General features: G+C 36.6%; 1 protein-coding gene across 3 annotated transcripts; it reads right to left on the reverse strand.

Annotated features, from left to right (window-relative positions):
* Positions 1-27: 27 nt before the first annotated feature.
* On the reverse strand, positions 28-19,787 carry fkbp15a (FKBP prolyl isomerase family member 15a). 3 transcript variants are annotated; one of them, XM_022666232.2, is made up of 26 exons: positions 19,614-19,787; positions 15,841-15,947; positions 14,854-14,911; positions 14,661-14,730; positions 14,498-14,572; positions 13,668-13,766; positions 12,816-12,965; positions 11,080-11,148; positions 10,842-10,985; positions 10,611-10,744; positions 10,467-10,521; positions 9,495-9,602; positions 9,141-9,246; positions 8,962-9,053; positions 8,000-8,069; positions 7,763-7,869; positions 7,513-7,611; positions 7,334-7,428; positions 6,706-6,814; positions 5,075-5,249; positions 4,521-4,657; positions 3,595-3,750; positions 2,650-2,745; positions 2,457-2,507; positions 1,461-1,568; positions 28-1,132 (listed from the first exon to the last, which is right to left on the reverse strand). In XM_022666232.2, the coding sequence occupies exons 1-26, from the start codon at positions 19,676-19,678 to the stop codon at positions 827-829; spliced, it is 2,841 nt and encodes a 946-aa protein (XP_022521953.2). In that variant the 5' UTR covers positions 19,679-19,787; the 3' UTR covers positions 28-826. The 3 variants fall into 3 exon arrangements, with proteins under 3 accessions (XP_022521953.2, XP_022521952.2, XP_049329255.1); XM_022666231.2 differs by having other exon boundaries at positions 2,457-2,522; positions 19,614-19,784; XM_049473298.1 differs by lacking the exon at positions 19,614-19,787 and adding an exon at positions 17,502-17,677 and having other exon boundaries at positions 2,457-2,522.
* Between the last annotated feature and the right edge of the window lie 862 nt (positions 19,788-20,649).

The raw sequence follows: 20,649 nt of genomic DNA on the forward strand, positions 1-20,649 counted from the left end.
ATAATTAATGTCAAAGAGGGTTAAAACTATTTGAATCTTTATTTATTTTTTTAGTTATCAGACTTTCATGACATTTCAAGACTCATAGGCCAAAAGATTTGCTAAAAAAAGAAAATTACCTTTGAAAGGTCAAATTTTACAAAGTTTTTCCTTCTCCTGCAGTGTTAAAAGTTTGGAAATCCAAGGTTTCTGCATGACAGTGACGATATGTGTATTCCTATTTCTGAAATACACTGACATGCCAAAAGTCATGGGATAACAGGGATATGTAAATGTAAAAGTCATAAAATATTTACTCATGGGATGGCTTGGGAACATCCACACCTGTATAAGTTGTGAGGTGATGTCTTGTGAATGAGGTTTAACAGTTTCACAATGGCCAGTGTGCTCATCATGGACAGCCAATGTGAATTATCCGAATTATCCGAGTAGGTGCCATCACTTTTGGCATGTTGGGTTCCCCTCATAAAAGTTTCTTAAAGTCAAACGTTTAGTTTAATTCAATTGAAACACAATTTACAAACAGTCAACAAAATTCTATTACATTAAATAATAATGGGATTATTTCAATATTAATTATTCAAATTAGTTTAACCAAAACACTCATGATTAATTCAGCTGATGATCTTTATATCAGAGTTACGTTGGTTAAAGAATTAGGCACAAGAGTATCCAGTGTCTCCACTGCCTCCCACTTCTTCCCACTAATTTAAAAATGGTTCTTCTACACTTTCTCTGTTTCCCTTTCTTTGAAGTGACCATCTTTCACCTCTGTATTAATGGAGGACTGTATTCTGGATTGTGATTGGCTACAATGATGTTGATTCTAATCCCCATGCTCATCCCTCCACTCTGTATCCACCGGCTGCCCTTCTACAACCAGAGCTATAGAAGAAGAGGAGTCACTAATCAGCTTAGATGATTCCAGGTGCGTTGTTTCTTGTGCAGTCATGTAGGTCTGGTCCAGACTTTCCTGAAAATCCTCTTTTTCACATTTTATTCCACTTTCCTCCACGTTCTCCTCCTTCCCTGTGTCTTCTGCAGAGAAATACCGCTCCTCTTCATCACCTGCTTCACTATCTGCTGCAGGATCCAGCTCCTGATGGTGTTTGAGAAGTCGCATGGTCACATGCTAAGAAAAAAAAAAAAAAAAACATAATTCATAAATATTGAATATTGAACATTACAACGCTTCCTCAGATTTTCAGGAATTTCCTGTGATGAAAATGTTAGCTGTATGTGTGAAATGTTTTAAGGACACTCCTTTTAATAAATGCAAGTAGCATCTAGAGCTGCACGATATTGAAAAACATTTACATTGTGATATTTTGTAATAGAGCAATATTTAAAATACAGGGATTTTCAGAAGGTCAGGATGTCACTGGAGGAACAGTGTTGATATGGTTCTCTTGTGAATGTCTATGTCTATCTCTATCTCTTTCTGGATGTTCAGAGCCTACCTTGATGGTCTTGAGGATCATCTTTAGAACAGAGTCCCCGGTGTAGGACCCCTGCAGAGCAAACTGTGCCCTTAGAGAGTGATACAGTCTGTTCATCACCTGCTTTATCTGTACCAGACACACAAACATACACACACAGTGCTTTTAGGTCCCAGTGATATGCACACAAACATTCATTGTACAGAAATAACTGGATATGGACTTAAGACTTGGATATTACAGCTAAAAGAAATACTAGATAATTTAGAATATAAGTGTGTGATATGGAAAGAATGTTGTTATAATTAATGACTTCATATTTATTGAGACAAATTTGTTATCAGACTTATAAAGATACAGTGATTCTGCGATACTTAATACATCACAAAACAGTTTTCTAAAATACTTCACAGCATCTGTGTTACTGAAGAGGATACAAAACACCTAAAAGGCAAAAAACAGGAATTATGGATTTATTAGGGTCAGTTTGACCAATAAGTGGGGAAAAATATCCAACTCAACCACAAGAATTGAAATATTTTTTATTTTATTTTATTTTATTTTATTTGGAATTTGGGAGAAATGTTGTCTATAGGTTCTAGAATAAAACAACAATGTTCATTTTACTCAAACATTTACTTATAAATAGCAAAATCAGAGAAACTGATTCAGAAAATGAAAAACAAGTATCTCCATTTTTGAAGTGTCTCTTACACTGTGCCAACATTTCTTGATGAACAGACCAAACTTACCTGAAATAAACTCTTTTTACGTTGACTTCCATTGAAAGTTTAGACGTTTTTTTCTCTCTCCTGTCAAGCTGCTGTTCTGGAGATACTTGTTTTTCACTGGACAGCGAGGATATATACTAAACAGCTCAGCCAATCAGTGATTAGTGCTTGTGTGTTCCAATCGGGTGCTGAACAAATGTTTTATTTCCAATAAAACTGAAACCACTTAAAACCTTGGAGTATTGCAATAACCTGCATAAGGTTAAAAACAATAACAGCTCCTCACCTGAACAGCCAGCTGGGTCTCGAGCAGCTGTCCATCACTCTCCTGTTTCTTCTGTAAAGCAGCACACTATGTAATACAGACACAGATTTTAATAAGACTGAATAAACTGGTTACAAAGATATTGATGGTAAAAATAAACACGTCTGATCAGAACTCCTCTCATGCTTTTATCTCTGGCCTGTAGCACTTGTACCTGTTCCTTCAGCTGATTAACCACTGCTTCTAATTTCACTGTCTGAGTCTTCACAGACACATCACACCTCTCCTGCCACTCTAGATCCAGCTCAGCCTGTAGATAAAAAAAAACACAACTACAATGTACAAAATGTTACCATACTAAGGTGCTGCCACTATGGTCGGGAGGTCGCTGGTTCGAATCCCATTCATGTAGCTTGCCTTCAGCTGCTGGAGCCCTGAGAGAGCACAACTGGGTGGGTAGATGGCACTGTCTCCCCACATCACTTCAAAAAGGGTGATGTCGATCAGCACAAGGCGTCTGTGAGCTGATGTATCGAAATAGAGTTGCTGCGCTTTCCTCCCAGTGTGCTGTGATACTATTCGGCAATGCTGCATCAGCAGCAGTTCAAAAAGACTCGGAGGAGGCATGTGCTAGTTTTCATCCTCCTGGTGTTGGGTAGCTAATGAGTAGATTGGGCAATTTGCCTTAAAATTTGGGGAAAAAATAGGATAAAAATGTAACATGACAATAAAAAAGTTACTATTTGATGATAAATTACCGTATTTTTCAGACTATAAGGTGCACCAGATTATAAGGTGCATTAATCAACACTAATAAGGATGCCTACATTGAAGTGAGTAAGAGTGTCGCTATGTTTCCCTCCTAATAGGGAAGCTGTGGGGAAGCGCCTAAGTAAAGAAAACTGTAATTCTTAAAAAAAATGTAAAATAAAATATATATATATATATAATTTCAAAGTTAAACGAGCACTGGATGTTAATCTACACAGATTTCTGTCCTGAAAAACGTTTATTTGGGTGAGTAAAGTGCTTCCATTTATTTACAGGCTTTTATTATATACTTACAAATATCCCTTCCAATTTCAGAAAAGCATCAATCATTCCCTAGTTATAATATCATATAAAACTGCATTTTAAAATCAGCCCTGACTGAGTTCACCTGCTGTCTGGCGTGTGCGTCTGCGCTGGCTCTGGCTCTCCTGAGCTGCTCACGGAGCTGCTGGTTCTCCTCTTCACTGCTCCTGCGCTGCTCCTCCTGCTCCATCAGGAGACGCTCCCGTTCCAGCTGCCACCTCCTCTTCCTGTCTGACAGCGTCTAGCAGAACACACAGAGAAACACACAGATGACAGCAGATGGCATGTCTCTCCAAACCATCACTGATTGTGAAACTTCACACCAGACCTTAAGCAGTTTGGACTGTGTGTCTCTCCACTCTTCCTCCAGACTCTGCTCCCTTGATTTCCAAATGAAATGTAAAATTTACTGATGATCAGTGATGGTTTGGAGAGACATGTCATCTGCTGGTGTTGATCCACTGTGTTTTATTATCAAGTCTAAAGTCAGTGCAGTGTTTTCCCACAAAATCTTACAGCACTTCATGATTCCCTCTGCTGAGAACTTTTCTGGAGATGTGGATTTCATTTTCCAGCAGGACTTGGCACACTGCCAAAAGTTCCAGTTGGTCTTATATAATATTCTAATTTTCTGAGATATTTTTTATTTCTGAGATTTTTTATTGGCTGTAAGCCATAATCATCAACAATTAAAGAAACAAATGTTTAAAATAGATCACTCTGTGTGTAATACATCAATATAATATTTAGTTTTACATTTTGAACGGAATTACTGAAATAAAGTAATTTGTCAATGATATCCTATTTTTTTAGAAACACTAGTACTTTTACTAGATTAAGTCACTTAAAGCAAGTGCAAGGAAGTTTAAAATAAATAATTCATTAATAAATATTTAGACTACATTTGAGAGGATTTCACTTGCTATTTTTGTTTGTACAGTGCAATGAGGTACACAAAATGTAATGGTTATAAAAGAAAACACACACACACACACACACAAACACACACACCTGTTCAAGAATCTCTTTCTCAGTTCTGAGGTCATGTATGTCCTCCTCCATGGTTTTCAGTGTGAGTTCCATCTTCCGGCTCTTCTGTTTTTCTGCTCTCCACTCCTGCTGAGACTGATCCCTCTCATTCTTCAGCTCTACATACACATTTACAAAATCAAGGATACAATGATATAATAAAGGAGATATATCCTGATTTTGTTGGAGTAACTGTCTCTACTGTCCAGGAAAAGCAGTGCTGTGAAGATTGAAGTATTAGTGCAGTCTGAACGCACAGAAGAATTCTTTCAGAAAACACAGCTCATTCCACTCACTGCTCCACAGCTCAATACTGGGGGCTTTAAATCCCTCTGGCCCATGCCTACAATTAGGGAGTCCTATTCTATTGGCAGTACTTTTCACGGATACTAGACAAGCTGTGTGTGCTCATATTTGCATATCCATGTCAGCAGTGGGTGCAGCTTTATGTAGCTTAATGCTTTCACCACATTTTTACAAACATTCAGACATGCTGTGATATATTTTTCAGTACAATATATGTGCTGTTCTTCTACCTTCTACTTGGGTCTGCAGGGAGCTGATGAGGGAACAGTGGTGTTGGCCCTCCTGTAGTGCAGTATCTAGCTGGGACTGAAGCTCTGTTGCCCTCTGCTGGAGCTGCACTGCTTTATCCTGCAGCTCACACACTTCAGAGGAGGAGGAGGAACTCAGCTCTTCAGATAAACACACCTGTATGGAGGGAGGTTACCGGTAAATGTTTTGTTCTGTTCTAATTAATATTCAGTACCATATAAGAGTCATAAGACTCTATATATTGATGACAAATTCAGAATTGAATTAGATAAATTCAGTGAGCAGATCATTTTGTTTGTTTCTTATTGTGGGAACATGACTGTAAATAATTTAAAAAGGTTAAAATCCTGATATAACATAACTCACACAACAACAATTTTATAATTATTAAGGACACCTAAAAGGTGCACCATCAATGAACATCTATTTTCTGGTCTATTTTATTACATAAGGCACACCAGATTATAAGGTGCATTAAGCAACACTAGTAAGGATGCCTACATTGAAGGGAGCAAGGGTGTTTCAGCCATGCTTCCCTTCTAATGGGGAGGCTTGGGATGTAAAAACTAATTCTTAAAAAGAAAAAAAAAAAAAAAACATTTTTTCAGAGTCAAATGAGTGCTGGATGTTCATCTAGACAGATTTCTCTCCTGAAGCTTAGATTTCCAATATTTTGTCTAAGGGCGAGTTTTTTTTTTTTTTGTGAAGTTTCTCCAGCAAAAAGGCTGGATGCAGCAGCATTAGCATTAGCCGCTAACCGCAGCACTAGACTGCGTGTTCTGATAACCCAAATTGCTATCAGCTAGCGATTCGTCCCACATGGCTTGTGTTAAGATGCAGTCCAATATACTCGCCTCTGAACGGCGAAAGAGCTAGCGCTGCGGTTTGCGGCCAATGATAATGCTGCTGCACCTAGCCTTGGTGCTGGAGAAACTTCTAAGGAATATAAACTTCAGGAGAGAAACTTGACTGAAACATCTGTATAACGCTGCACTTCAGCAGAGTGGCTTTACTGCTCCTTACAACCTGACTGATAAAATTCAAACAGAAGGAGCACCAGATTATAATGTAAACTGTCGATTTTTGGGAAAATGAAATGATTTTAGGTGCGCCTTATAGTGCAAAACAAATTCAGTATATGGAAGGTGAAACACTTAATTAAACAATTTAAAATGGTTAAACTAATTGGAACAGAGCTGTAGAAACAGAAAACAACTCTTAACAAAAGCTTTTTTAACTCCAGCACTAACCCAGCACTCCTACATTCTGTAAATAAGGTTAGATGATGGAACAAATGTTCACACACTGTGCTGTGATGATGCTCTCAGGATGTTCAGCAGTTAGCTATAGGTCACTGGGACTTCATGAGTTAAAAGGATGGACAGAGTGCTGTAAGGAACTTTAAACAGCTTTTAAAGGGTCTGTGACACACATTACCATGGGCTCTTTTTGGATTAAAAACAAAAAACATAATGAAGCCTGATAATGTGCAAGACTAAACATTTTAGACTTATTTCTCAAATTAAATGTTCACTTGTGACCTTAACATCACAGGATGAAAAAGAATGGATGCCTATGAACTCAAGCTTAGCACTAGAAGAACAAACCATACCTTTTCATGTTCAGTTTTCAGCAGTACCAGTCTGGTATTGTTTTGTTGGCTGCAGGTTTGCTGAGTACTGTTGCTCTGCTCCATCAACAAGTTGCTCTGCTCCATGTACCTAATGTTCATGTACACAAATACATAAAAAAAGTTTAGAAATGCTGGCTCTAAGCAGTGTTCACCAGGAAATGCTGAAATGCAATTTAAACCCAATTATCAAAGCCAGTTTTCCTGATATTTTCTGTATTAATGTGCACACAAATTTATTTTAAGAAAGTTAGATAGCTTTTTAATTTGCAATTGAATATGCTTTTTCAAGACAGACTTTTAAATGCACTGGTTGCTTTATGTACAAATATCAATGTGTGTATGTGTATTACTTTTATTATTTGGCTGCAAGAGTAAATGCATAATAGAAAAGAGCATTTAATCCACAAAATAATGAAATTAGAAACTTAGTAAAGTGCAATTTGTTCCATAATACAAATCTAAATTAAGAATAAAACACGCCAGCTATCTGTATTTACGATCAGACTCGGTGTGAATATGCCTTAATTCTGGCAGTACATTTTATTAATCTAGCCCGCAGTGTCTGAAACAGTCAATCATGTATTGAGAATCACTCTGTAAAACGAACCTCTGCCTCTGTTCAATGAGCTCTCCTATTTTACGGGTCTGCTCTTCCACTTTACAATCCCTCTCCAGAACCTCCTTCTTCAGAGAGCTGTTCTCCTGTAAAAGCACAGGCTGTGGTTTACACACCAATCTCTAGATTTTTCTCTAGATTTACTAGGTTTTACTGAAGTTTAATCACACCTGAACGATTCTCTGTATGTTGTTCAAGATCATGGCAGGTTCCAGTGATATGGAGGACATGCCGAATGCACAGAAACCCTGCTTCTGTAGGTTTTCCACCTGGAGGAGAAAGTTCAAATTAAATACAGTTTTTTTTTCTCTAGGGAAATGCTTTGGATGTGTATTTTAACATGGTTTAAATTAACCATAATACTTAAAACAATAACTTGTGCTAAAACTGGATCATTTGGTTAAAGGCCACATGCTATACCTTGGAGGCCAGCTGGTCCAGTCTGTCAGCCACCTTTCCTACAGCTAATCGGACTTCAGTGTTGTGTTGTCGTGTCTCGGTCAACAGGAAGGAGCTGATGTCAACAGCTTGAAGACAAAAACGGTCAGAAAAAATAGGCCTATATCTACTTTATCTTATATCTGAGGCATTTTAACACTTCTAAAGACAAAGACATAAAAAGATGAAGGTTTAGAGATCGTAGTACTGTATACTCACCCTGGTATGCAGTTTGGTATTGGGATGGAAAGACTGATGCAAAAGGATGCAGCTGTGATGCAGTGTAAGGCTGATGATCAAACACAGAACACAGAATTCCAATTGTAAACAAAAATCACTCTGTAAAGATCTTTTAAAAGATCTCTGTCAGATCTTTTAAGTTTTTTTTTTAATATTACAGTTTGTGCATCATCCTCATTATTCATCAGTGGTCACAGGACATCCTAATAATTAAAGAACAGGGTGAATGGAGGAAAATAAAAGTATACAGAAAAACAGATACAGGACTACAGTCCTGATCATAGAACTACAAAGTTTCCTTTATGATCAGTAGAGCTGAAAAAATTGATTAAGAGAGTAAAACAAGGTGGTGGTGGTCATAATGTTATGCCAACCTTTACGAGCGACTTGACTGTTTTGTGTGTAATGTTTTTTATTTTTTTATTTTACCTATTATGACTTATAAAATGCATATGCATAATAAAATGCAATGTGTCTGGCTCCAAGTAGTCCAGCAGGCTAAGCGCTGCCACTATGATCAGGAGATCGCCGGTTCGAATCCCGTTCATGTAGCTTGCCATCGGCTGCCAGAGTCCTGAGAGAGCACAATTGGCCTTGCTCTCTCTGGGTGGGTAGACAGCGCTCTCTCCCCACATCACTCCAAAGGGTGATGTTGATCAGCACAAATAGTCTGTGAGCTGATGTATCAGAACCGAGTCGCTGCACTTTCCTCCAAGCATGATTTATAGCAGCAAATCAAAAAGAGGTGGTGTCTGACTTTACATGTGTCGGAAGAGGCATGTGCTAGTCTTTACCTGCCTGGTGTTGGGGCATTAATAGTTATAGGGGGAGTCCTAATAAGTGGGTTGGGTGATTGGCCGTGTAAACTGGAGAGAAAATGGAAAAAGAAAGAAAAAAAAAAGTATAAATAAATAAATGCAATGTGTCCCTAAGACTTAGACCTGGAAAGCCCGACCCGAGGAGACGTCCACTTGTTGGGGAAATCCTGTGGTGTTGGTCTCTGGCTGCTGGATGGCCACAGGTTTTGGAGACACTAAAAAAGAACCACAACATGAGCAGTTATTAGAAATGGAGTGTGTATAGAGAAGTAGTGACAAATGCTAAGGGGCTTTTTTCTCACCAGAACAGGGTGAAGGTTTAGAAGCCACCTGAACAGGCTGTGGAGATGATGAACGAGAGATTTCTTGAGGGAATGGATCACAAACTGGGTCAGACTCACCAACATTCTATAGAGACAGAGTGGAAACATAGAGTTAAAATAAAAAGTAAATGAAAGTGATCCTTTTGAAAGTGCCTGGATTTCCGCATTGTTTGCAAATCCTTATATACATCCAAATTACAAACAAACACACTTAAACTAAATTTATTAAAAACAAACATTCCTGTGCTGTTAGTGCCTTGTTTCGAGCACACTAACTAAATATCCAAACTGAAGGACAGGAAAAAATAAGTGAACTACTTTTAAACCACTTACCTTTTCTTGTTCAGGCTGAACTGGGATGGCCCCTTTGAGGAAAGGCAGCATGGGCTGACCCATCTTAGCCATGCGTGAGATCAGCTTGGCTTTGGCTTCATCTGAGTTCTGAGTATAGAGTTTAGAGCATGTATTAGCAGATAATTATAAATTGTCAAAATAACGAAAAAGATGCAAGGCTTTCAGGCTTTAAAAATGGACAAAACAAGTTAATATTTGTTTAGAAAACAGCAATATTAATGTTTAAGACGTTCAGAAGTCAATATTTAGTGGAATAAACCTGATTTGTAATCACAGATTTCGTGTTCTTCTCCATCAGTCTTACACACTGCTTTTGGGTGACTCCTGACTTGTTTGATGACTTGCGACATTCCATCCACCTGGAAGATTGATTTATGTTGTTGCTCTTTGCATTATTAAGTCTAAAAGCTCTGCATCTTTTTTATTATTTCAGACATTTCTTTCCTGCAAATAAATGCTGTAAATGACAGTATTTTTGGGGGAATTTGGAAGATAAGTTGTCTGTAGTTTAAAGAATAAAACAACAATGTGCATTTTACTCAAACATAAACCTATAAATAGTAAAATCAGAGAATTTTTTTAGAGAATTTTTTTTCTGGAACTGTATATGTAGGTTCAAAAACATTTAAAAACAGTTTGAAAAGGTTTAGGAAGGGTAACCTGTAACATTACAGAATTAACGCTTCACGAACATTCTCCCAACATGCAACACAATAATGGTTTGCATCGCAACGTTATTAAATAACTTCTCTCCAAATCTTAAAAGTAACTTTTAAGAACATCCAGTAAACTTGCCAGATTAAATGTTGTAAAAACGTTAACTGTAACATTAAACAAACTTTCTACGAACCAAAGATTGTTAGCTAGGATGTTGGTTAGCTTTTAGAAACAACCAAAAACTAATTCTGAAATAAAATAAATCACAGCAGATTAGAGTGTTTCATTACATACCTTTGGAAGCTCGTTTAGGGCTCCTGATTTACCATGTGGCGCTTGATCTTGATCTCTACAGAATAAACAGCCTTTAACTCACATATGGCTGAATCACAATGCAGTTTTTATCCTGTATAAAAGTTTGACATGTCTTAGACAAACCTTTGGTCAGGAGACACAGAGACGGCAGATTGATCTGTACTTTCTAAAGCTGAACTGTCAAGTGGAACTGGAGAAGCAGTGGCAGAGTCTGCAGATCCACTGCTAAAGCAGTCTTCATCTTTGGAGAACTTGACCTTAGAGGATCATGGAATAAAGGAATGAAGAAAACACACAGTCTGATACCAGCTAACTGTGAGAGATATAAACTGCTACTGGTATCATTGAACCTACCTGATGAATCTCCACGTCATACACCAGTGTGCTTGTTGATGGTACATGGCTGGGGACACCCTTTAACCCATGACCCATACCGGGAGGAATGATGAGAAGACGACGTCCTCTTTTTCTCATCCCCACCATGCCATCCTCCCAGCCCTAAAAAAGAAAACATATAGAGAAAGATTAGGAAAGAAAGAGGGAGGTTATTTGTTGGTAATTTTTAGATAAAACAATGGTTTTAACACCTCACCTTCAGGACCTTCCCGGAGCCCAGCCTTACTCTCTGCAGCTTGTTTTTGCCAATGTTGGAATCAAACATCTGCAAGACAGAAACACACATCTCTTACTGAGCCATTCCACTGAATTCACTCAGTCCTGTTACTGTGACACATTACCCCATCTGAACAATCTGGAACATTCTACAAGTCAGATCTACAACAGGAAGTGACATCAGCTGGTTCTTATGAAGACCAAAATTAAGTTCCCTTATTTGTTTTTCTGTATATTTGATCTTATTGTAACTATGACTGAGGAGATCAATCTCAACACTCATTCCTGTTACCTAAATCTATCTAAATCAATCTTATTTCTATTTGTTCATTTTTTAAATACAAATTTTGGGAAAATCACTAGAAGGTGCTCAGTGTCCTCATGCTATTAGCATAGCCGCCATTTAGCTATTTTTCTTGTATTTGCTAATTCTATGCTAAAAACTCATTCCTGATACTTAATTAATAATTAATAATAAAAATAAGGAAAACAGGAGTGAGTTCCAGTAACAGGAGTGCGTGCAAGTAACTGGAGTGATTTTTTTTGTCATATATATCAATTATTTGAACATGCATCAACTATTTCCTTAAAATAAACACTTTCTTAAGAGAAAATCAAAGAAACATTCTTTTTAAGAGTTTTGTAACCACCTTCGGTTTGGAAACCTTGTGAAAAATTAAGTAAAGCTGCCTGAGTTCGACCAGTACATGTTTTATGTTTTGACCAGTTAAATAAATGTGTTATTAGATTCAGAGTTGAAAGAAGATATAAAAAATAAGTTTAATTTGGAAGAGTTAAAACAAGCAAATAGCACCCATTCATGGAATGGCCCTACTATAACCAGCCATGAGTGGTTGAAACGGCAGAGATGCAATTATGAGCATAAGTGTAAACTGCAGGAGAGCATTTAAGTAAAGAGGGAATGACCTGAGTTAGTAATGAGCAGCACAGCTGTCTGAAAAGCAGGATCATGAGTAAAGAAGAAAAAGAAAAAAAAATACAAAGTTCTACTGTGAAAACTTCAACATGCAGTAAACTGCATTACTACACCCTGAACACTAGCTCTGTGGAAATAACCACATTTCAGTTTTTTCAAATACCAAGTATCTGTTATATCCCCTCATTCTTCTTAACCCCTGCTTCAGTAATCTTCGATGAAGGCCTTAGTTCTGCCAATACATGTCAAAACAGAAATATAAATATAGCACACACACAAATACAGCACTTAAAAATGATGAGTTTCTTAGATTTTACCAAATTGGAAACCCCTGAAATAAAATCAAGAGGAAGATGGATGATCAAAAGCCATCAAACCAAGCTGAACTGCGTGAATTTTTGCACCAGGAGTAAAGGCATAAAGTTATCCAAAAGCAGTGTGTAAGACTGGTGGAGGAGAACATGCCAAGATGCATGAAAACTGTGATTAAAATACAGGCTTATTTCACCAAATATTGATTTCTGAACTTGTTTTCTTTGCATTATTTGAGGTCTGAAAGCTCTACATCGTTTTTGTTACTTTTGCCATTTCTCATTTTCTGCAAATAAATGCTCCAAAAGGAAATATTTTATTTGTTATTGAGGAGAAATGGTCCGTAGTTTATAGAATAAAACATTACCTACCTCAAACTTATACCTATAAATAGAAAATTCAGAGAAACTGATTCAGAAACTGAAGTGGCCTCTTATTTTTTTCTATAGCTGCATATATAAAATCACCTGTCCAACAGCATGATTCTGAAGCAGCCAGCCAGAGAATGCCACCTCCACAGTGTCCCCCACATCCACAGCCATACCCTCACCCTGCAGGAGGTCCTGGACCACCAGACCATCAACACAGGTCCGGCTGTTAAATTTAGCTAAACACACCTGAGAAAAAAAAGAAACAGAAAAGTGGACAGAGAGAGGAAAATGAACAGAGAAGGGCAGGAAGAAACAGAAGACAGAGAGAGGCAAGACAGACAGGACAAACAAGGGACAGAGAAGAAAAAAGGGAGGGAGGGATAAGGACAGAGATACAGGCATACACACAGATAGGAAGAACAGGGAGAAAGAAGGACAGAGAGAGAGAGATAGAAAGGGGAAAATATGTAGAGAGAAGGAGAAACAGACAGGGAAAAAGTGGGAGAGAAAGGGACAGAGGAACAGAGATACAGACAGAGAGAGGAAATAAGAGGGACAGAGAGACAGACAGATCGGGAAAATGATGAAGAGTAAACAGACTTTGAGACAGAGGGATAACATAGTTCTTTATCTCTGTTCTTTTTGCACTATGTTTGTCTCTTTGCTTCAATTTAATCCAAAGTTCTTTACGCTGTATTATTTTTATGTAATGCACTTGTGATTTGCATTTATTAAAGAAATGGGATTCTATTTCTATTTACTTGCAACTAAACAATATACACTGTGTGCTATCAGTAATTAAACAAGCCCATATATATTAAACAAGACCATACAGATAAAAAAAGACCATGGCTGCTATGCTAGTAAAATGTAATACAGTTTAAGAAAGCCAAAACAAAGTCATGTCAAAGCTTCTGTAACAGGTATTTTGTTTGAGTTAAGATTTACCTCTTTGCAAAAATCTAATCCAGCTTTTTCTGGGTCAAACTTTAGAGACCAGTTCTGACGCTGATCATCGTAGAACGTGATGTAGTTTCCAGACTGAACCTGCAAAGAAGAAGGAACAATTTTCTGGTGGTCAATATTATGGTATGTTTTCATGTTTTCATTTGTGATACATTATCAATAGTGGTGTCAAATATTGATATTGTTATTGAAATATCGAATTTCTAAACTCCCTAAGACTCGACATGGTGGCACTAATCAAATGAATAGGGTAAACCTGACACCAATAAATCCATACTTCCTGGTATTTTCTTATTTAGAAGTATTTTCATCCTCTTGAGTAACAAAGATGCTGTAAAGTACTGTAGAGTATCACACAATCACAGTCTCATATCATCATTATCGTGGGAAATGTATCATGATGATATCGCACTGTGAGATGCCCTGTGATTTAATCCCTACTACTGACGGAATAGCACAACACAGCATAGCACAGTATTGAGAATAAGTAATAAAGAAGTGATCAAAATTAAATATATGATAGATGAGAATGAAACAGAATACAAGGAAAAAAATTTAAGGAGAAGAAAAGAAAAGATAAATAAAGAAGAGAAGAGAAGAGAAGGGAAGAGAAGAAACAAGAGAAGAGAAGGGAAGAAAAGAAACAAGAGAAGAGAGGAGAGGAGAAGAGAAGAGAAGAAACAAGAGAAGAGAAGAAACAAGAGAAGAGAAGAAACAAGAGAAGAGAGGAGAAGAAACAAGAGAAGAGAAGAGAAGAGAAGAGAAGAGAAGAGAAGAGAAGAGAAGAGAAGAGAAGAGAAGAGAAGAGTTACCGTGAGGATAAATCCAGGATGTATTCTGGCTGTGGTGATGTGCTTCTGTTGACTCCCATACAGCAGAATTTTATACTGTTAAAACAAACACAAAAATCATAATCCTATACACATTCATTTACATAATTTAGTTTAACCTTGCTTATAATAATGATTTTCTCACCTCTTTGGTCACATGGTTACCCAGGATGGCTGCACCCAGCTTACCCTGCTTCACATACTGTCCATTAACACTAAAAAACACAGCTTAGTTAGAGACTCTTCAGCAGCCATGACAGTGTAATTATTATTAGACATGTGAAGAATCAAATATTTGTAATATAAAAGTGTCCATTGAGAAACACCTATGTACTCACTAGCAGAATGCGTGGACACCTGTAGCAAACAGAACAGCTGGAGCAGATGGAGGCGGCCCTAAAAAATGCAAAATGCAAAGAAAAAAAGATTTTAGTGGGCAATATTAAGATTTGTTATCATTAAAGGTGGACGATATGACCCTAAAATAATTGTGATAATTAAAGAAATAATAATAAAAAAAGGTTTTGTGTAACAACTTAGTGTAAAAAGGTTTGTCTATTTCATACAATAACTCACCAACACTCATTTTGTATAAAATAATAAAAAACTATCAAAATAAAAAAATCCAACAAAATGTTGGTAGATACAGTAAAAAGCAAAACAAATACAAAACATACTAAATTCAAGAACATTGTGATATTACAAAATATTTTGCAATATTTTTCTGTATGATACAACATGGCACCCCCCAGTTACCAATATTGTAACACATTTACCAAGATACTTTTCAAAGCATATCAGGGAAATTGCACTAGCTGTACAAGTGTGTTGTGAGGTGTTATCTTGTGAGTGAGATTGAATGCTGGTCAGTGTGTTAGTGGCATGTGTTTGATTCAGGCCTGATAGTGGATGCCCAATGAATGGGAAGTTCTGTGGATATTTAACATTCCTTGATCCACAGTATCACATAATAGAAGGCATTACCACCCAGACTGCAAACTGCAAAGTCTGTGGTAATATTAGTGACTGCCAACGTCTGGCTAGAATTGTCCATTTGAACAGACAATTGACTCTGGCATAAATCAGATCTACGTTATAAGAGACAAGAGGCCAAACACATACTGCATATCCTGCAGGTCAGTGCAGTGTTCTTTTGCTTTGGAGGGACATGGCAAAAGTCACATGACACTACAGTAATCCTTGTCAGGGTATTTTTGCCACATTAAACAGAGTTCGTTAACCACTTTTAATACGATAATATATTGCTACAGCTGGCAGCACGGATGATGTTAAAATGATAGAATTTTGACTATGGATAAATGCACCTGCAGTAGCAGAGGGTTTTTTGGGTTGCTTGGGGGCGGTGAACTGGAAGGACTCATTTCCCTGACTCTCCGCCTGATGCAGGCCAAAGAGAGAGGCCAGCTTTGCCCTGTGAGAAACACACACATACAATATTTGTCACATTTTAAATTTTGCAATCAAAGTTAGAACATTTTTCCTTAATTAGTAGAAGGACAAGAATATTATTAAAGTATTTCTGTATTCTGTATTTTTGTGTTTAATGTTTTTTCCTGATTCTCTGTCCACCAATCACATTTCTGTAAAGCTGCTTTGTTAAAACATCCGTTGTAAAAAGCGCTACACAAATAAATTTGAATTGATTAAAGTTCACATTTTCAGATAGTTACTGAAGCTATAAGAGCCGTGTATATTTATCACAATACAAATGTTATCCAGATTAGTGATGTCAGTCCATGATCAATTGTGATTAAATGCACCTTTTTAATCAGAAATCCTTTAAATGCTGGTAAAGCTTCTCCAAAATTGAGCTGTGTTCTCTGCAATGATTACTGTAACTCTAAATAACTTCTGCTCTAAATACTAGTATAAAACTTCCCTGGACAGTAGACACAGTTTCTCCACCAAAAGCAAGATAAACACTGATTAATAACTTTGATTCAAGAAGAAACGATAAATGAAAAGGTATCTAGTCTGATTAAACAATTGCTTTAAAATATACAAATATACTGCAGAAGTCAACAGTCTTTGACTGGTCAGTGTCTGGTGATGACTGCAGCACATGGTCAGTGTTTGGTTGGTGAGATCATTTATAAACAGTGGTATCTGTTCAAAATCTAAGACAAACCTATTCTATACACTACAAGCCACATTTTGACTGGGATGACTGCAATACAAACTGCAGTGGGCCGTGAAGCCCCCTTTAGGGGTCCAACGACCCATCCTCAGAGGGTAACAGCACTTTAAATCATAAAAGTATAAGTGGAAATAAAAACCAAGAGATCAGTTATGATTAAACTATGAGCATTATTTACAAATTAATAGAAACACAAAAAATACTTTACAAAAATAACTTAAGGTAAATAAAACATTATTAGTTTGAGAAATGCAGCTGATTTAGACAATTAGCTAAATAAGCTTAAATGAATAAAGGTGACATTTACTTTTAAAAAGCAATAAATTTGCTATTGTAAATTCTCCAATTCTATGTTTTACCTTTTTAGCGTCAACACTTTAGATATAAAAGACTAAAAACTGTTTTACAAAAAACATAAAATTTTGTTTTCTTGTTGGCCATTATCCCTTCTTATTATAAACAAGCAGGCTGTGAGAACTGACATAATATAAAACACCCCCTATGTGAAGTATTTTTAACAGATAACAGCCAGATAATATACCAGACAACAGAAATAATCACTAACATATTTATCTTGCCTTAAAAAAGCATGACTTTCAGTTATTATTATAGAGAAAAACAGCCACAAAGTCATATACTCAAATCAGATTAACAGCAGAGATGTCATGAGTGTCCCTTATTTCCCCCAAAGCATCACTTCAAAATCCTCTTTTCCAAAATCAAATTTCAGGTCTTCTGCTGATATAAAACTCTTCCCTTTCTCTTGCTTTTACCCAAAAACTAACCCCCTCAGCGTTCAGGGTTCAGAAGTGAGTACCCTATACTGACCCCTGCACCTCTCTCCACAGATAGTCAGTGTCCCACACGGCCGACATGACTGCCAGCTTTCAGAAGCTGCCCAACAGGCCGAGCAGCCTGAAGGGTAAAATAAAGAAAAGAAGAACTATTCCTCCGGTCTCGTCCTCGGTGTCTCTCCCGGACTCGTTGTTTGTGAGTTGTGATGGGTGGACTGCAGTGATGCCGTGTCCCGTAATAACTAGCATGTGAGTGACATTATACAGACTCCTGATTATGATGCTCCACCTATTCAGCTCTTCTTCTTCTTCTTTTTTCCTGCTCTTACAGCTAATGGCATGGTATGGAAGGCCATTTTCTCCACTTAAAAAAAATAAGGGACCAGTAAATCATAATAATGAGAAACCATGTCATGATTATGAGATTTTAAGTCAATGTTTTGAGAGAGCAAATAATTATTATGAGATAGTAATTTGATATGATATATTTTGGAAAAGGAAGAATGCCTAATTTGTAAGTCATTATTATGAGATTGTAATGTACTGTTGAAACTTTTTTTAAAATAGTAAAGTCATCATTATGAGATAGTAAGTCATAATTATAAGATAGTAAATCATCATTATGAGAGAGTAAGTTGACTTAGTATCTCAATTATGATTTAGCTTTTAATTATTAGTATGCATTAGTGGCAGAAATGGGCTTCGACAGCGTGTACCAAATATTAGAACTGTGATTACTCTATATTGCTTAAGGGAATGTCATAAGTCAACCTGATATAATAGGGTAGATGGGTGTGTTGATGGCGTGTCGATATGATACATTTATGGATGAAAATAAATAATAATAAATAAATAAATAAATAAAAGAGAATGTAAACATGTCCTCACTGCAGAACCAGAGGCCACATCCACAATAAGGTTACGTCAATTCCAAATGTGATTTTTTTTTTTTTTTTTTTTACAAAATGTTTTTCTTTTTTTACAATAAATGCCACAAAGCAGCTTTACAGAGATTCGGATCCAAGCACAAAAGTAACAATGGCAACAGTGACAAGGAAAAACTCCTTCAGACTGAGAGGAAGAAAGCCTTGGAGGAACCCATCCTCCCGTGATTGACTCGAACAGCACAAACAAATAACAGAACAAAACTTTTTTTTATTTAATCCTGTTAATTAGACACTATTTTTATTAACTTCTGAACTCATACAAAATAAGGTCATTTTATTATATGAGTACAACAAACAAAAAACTGTGTCACTCTACATGACAGATACTGATCACTTCTTAAAAAGAGAAACACAGTTTGAACTTTGACTTGCATATATTGAATGGTCATCATGGGTTTTTGAGTTCAGTGTAAACAACAAACAAAACCACACCGGCCTAGGGTTAACACATTTAACAGTGAATACGTTTTTACAATGGTGTCTACAATTAATTCTACAGATAAATACACGTTTGGGTCAACAGTTTTACCTACATGTAGTCTCTTTTTAAAGTCAATGAATCTGGTGATTTTTATAGTGAAGATTCTGTTACACTCTTTTACCTTGTCAGCTATTTTTAAGTATAAATCTGTGGGTTTTTTTGGGTTAACAGTGCATGAATAAGCATGAAGATTTGTCTGTGATCTTTGTATTTACAGTAGCTCTTGTATCAGCTCAGTAATTGCTCAGGTAACCAGCAAAAGCTGTAATAGTCAGAAAAGGGTCCTTGAACCTACGGACCATGATTTTAAAATGAATATATATGTGGCTTTGCAGGAATAGTAGCAGAAGCACACTGATACTACTTATTGAAATAATTTCCCCTCATCCCACTTTCACCTTCTATTTAAAATGCAGAATTTTTTAGGACTGCTGCTTTAGGCTAGATTTGACTTTCAACATAGTGAATGTTGCAACTTAAAAAAAGACAATTTTATTTGTACATAAAATTAATTGATACACTTCTTGTTAAACTTGATAAATATCATATCATAGGCCTGTGAATTTATTTAAAAACTAGAGAATATTCTGTTCGTGTTCAGTTTCTGCTCCTCTAAGACTGCAGGCTTTTAATTTGTAGTGGTTCAGTCAATTATTCAGCAGCTTTACTAAACTAACAAACAATAAACCCCCTCATACAGAACTGTCTGCAGTCTTACCCGCTCTTAGGAGCCAGAAACTCTTCATCAAGATAGTCTGTAAAAATCTCTGTAACTTCTTTCATCCTCTGCTCACACACTCCACACACTCCACACACTCCACACACCCCACACACACACCAAACTACTCCTCAAACACAGCAGCTCTGATTCATACACCACACGGTTAACCTGCTCTGAGACCCTGAGAGAGGGAGAGAGAGAGAGAGAGAGAGAGAGAGAGAGAGAGAGAGAGAGAGAGAGAGAGAGAGAGAGAGAGAGAGAGAGAGAGAGAGAGAGAGTAAACCCCGCCCTCTGCCCAACCAGAGCGCGAGAAATCTCGATGGCGTCATTACATTTCTTCCAGTGCAATGGTTAGTGTAACGATTATTAATTACATTTTCTGACCGTTTTAGGCTAAATGCAAAAATATAAAAATTTAATGTAAAAACTCATTATTTATTTTTTATGTAATTTAGTGTACAACCAATAAGTTTTCATCCATTTTTCCAATTTTAGTTTTTTCATCTCTGCCCCTCACAATCAGAATTTCAGGAAAATGGATTATACCATCAGATTTGTGTTACAAGATACAAAAATGGACAAATAAATTTTTTCCTTAAAATTCTGTTTGTGAAAGACCAAAACAAAAAACTAGATAATTTAAAAAAATGGATAAAACATATTTTTTTCTTTACTATACTGAATGGAAAAAATATATAATTAAATTTCATACCCAATTTTTTTATTTTCAAATTTATCTTGATACTGTCAGAAAATGAAACTGCTAAACGTTACACTGACCTGCAATCAACATGTATCATAAATGGCATATTCCGCCATTTATGATACAGTGCCATTTCCATCCTCAGGAAATTACATGTATAAATGTGCACACAAAATAACTTTAAAATAAATATTTTTTAAGCTTGGTGTGTTGTACATTGACCTAATTGCAAAAGTAAAATATGTAATTAAAAACATTAATAAAAACTACTCAGAACACTGAAAAAATATCATTTGTTACCTGTCCCCACTCTCTAACTATAAACTTTAC

This window comes from Astyanax mexicanus, chromosome 1 (assembly GCF_023375975.1).
Source record: "Astyanax mexicanus isolate ESR-SI-001 chromosome 1, AstMex3_surface, whole genome shotgun sequence".
Lineage (NCBI taxonomy): Eukaryota > Metazoa > Chordata > Actinopteri > Characiformes > Acestrorhamphidae > Astyanax > Astyanax mexicanus.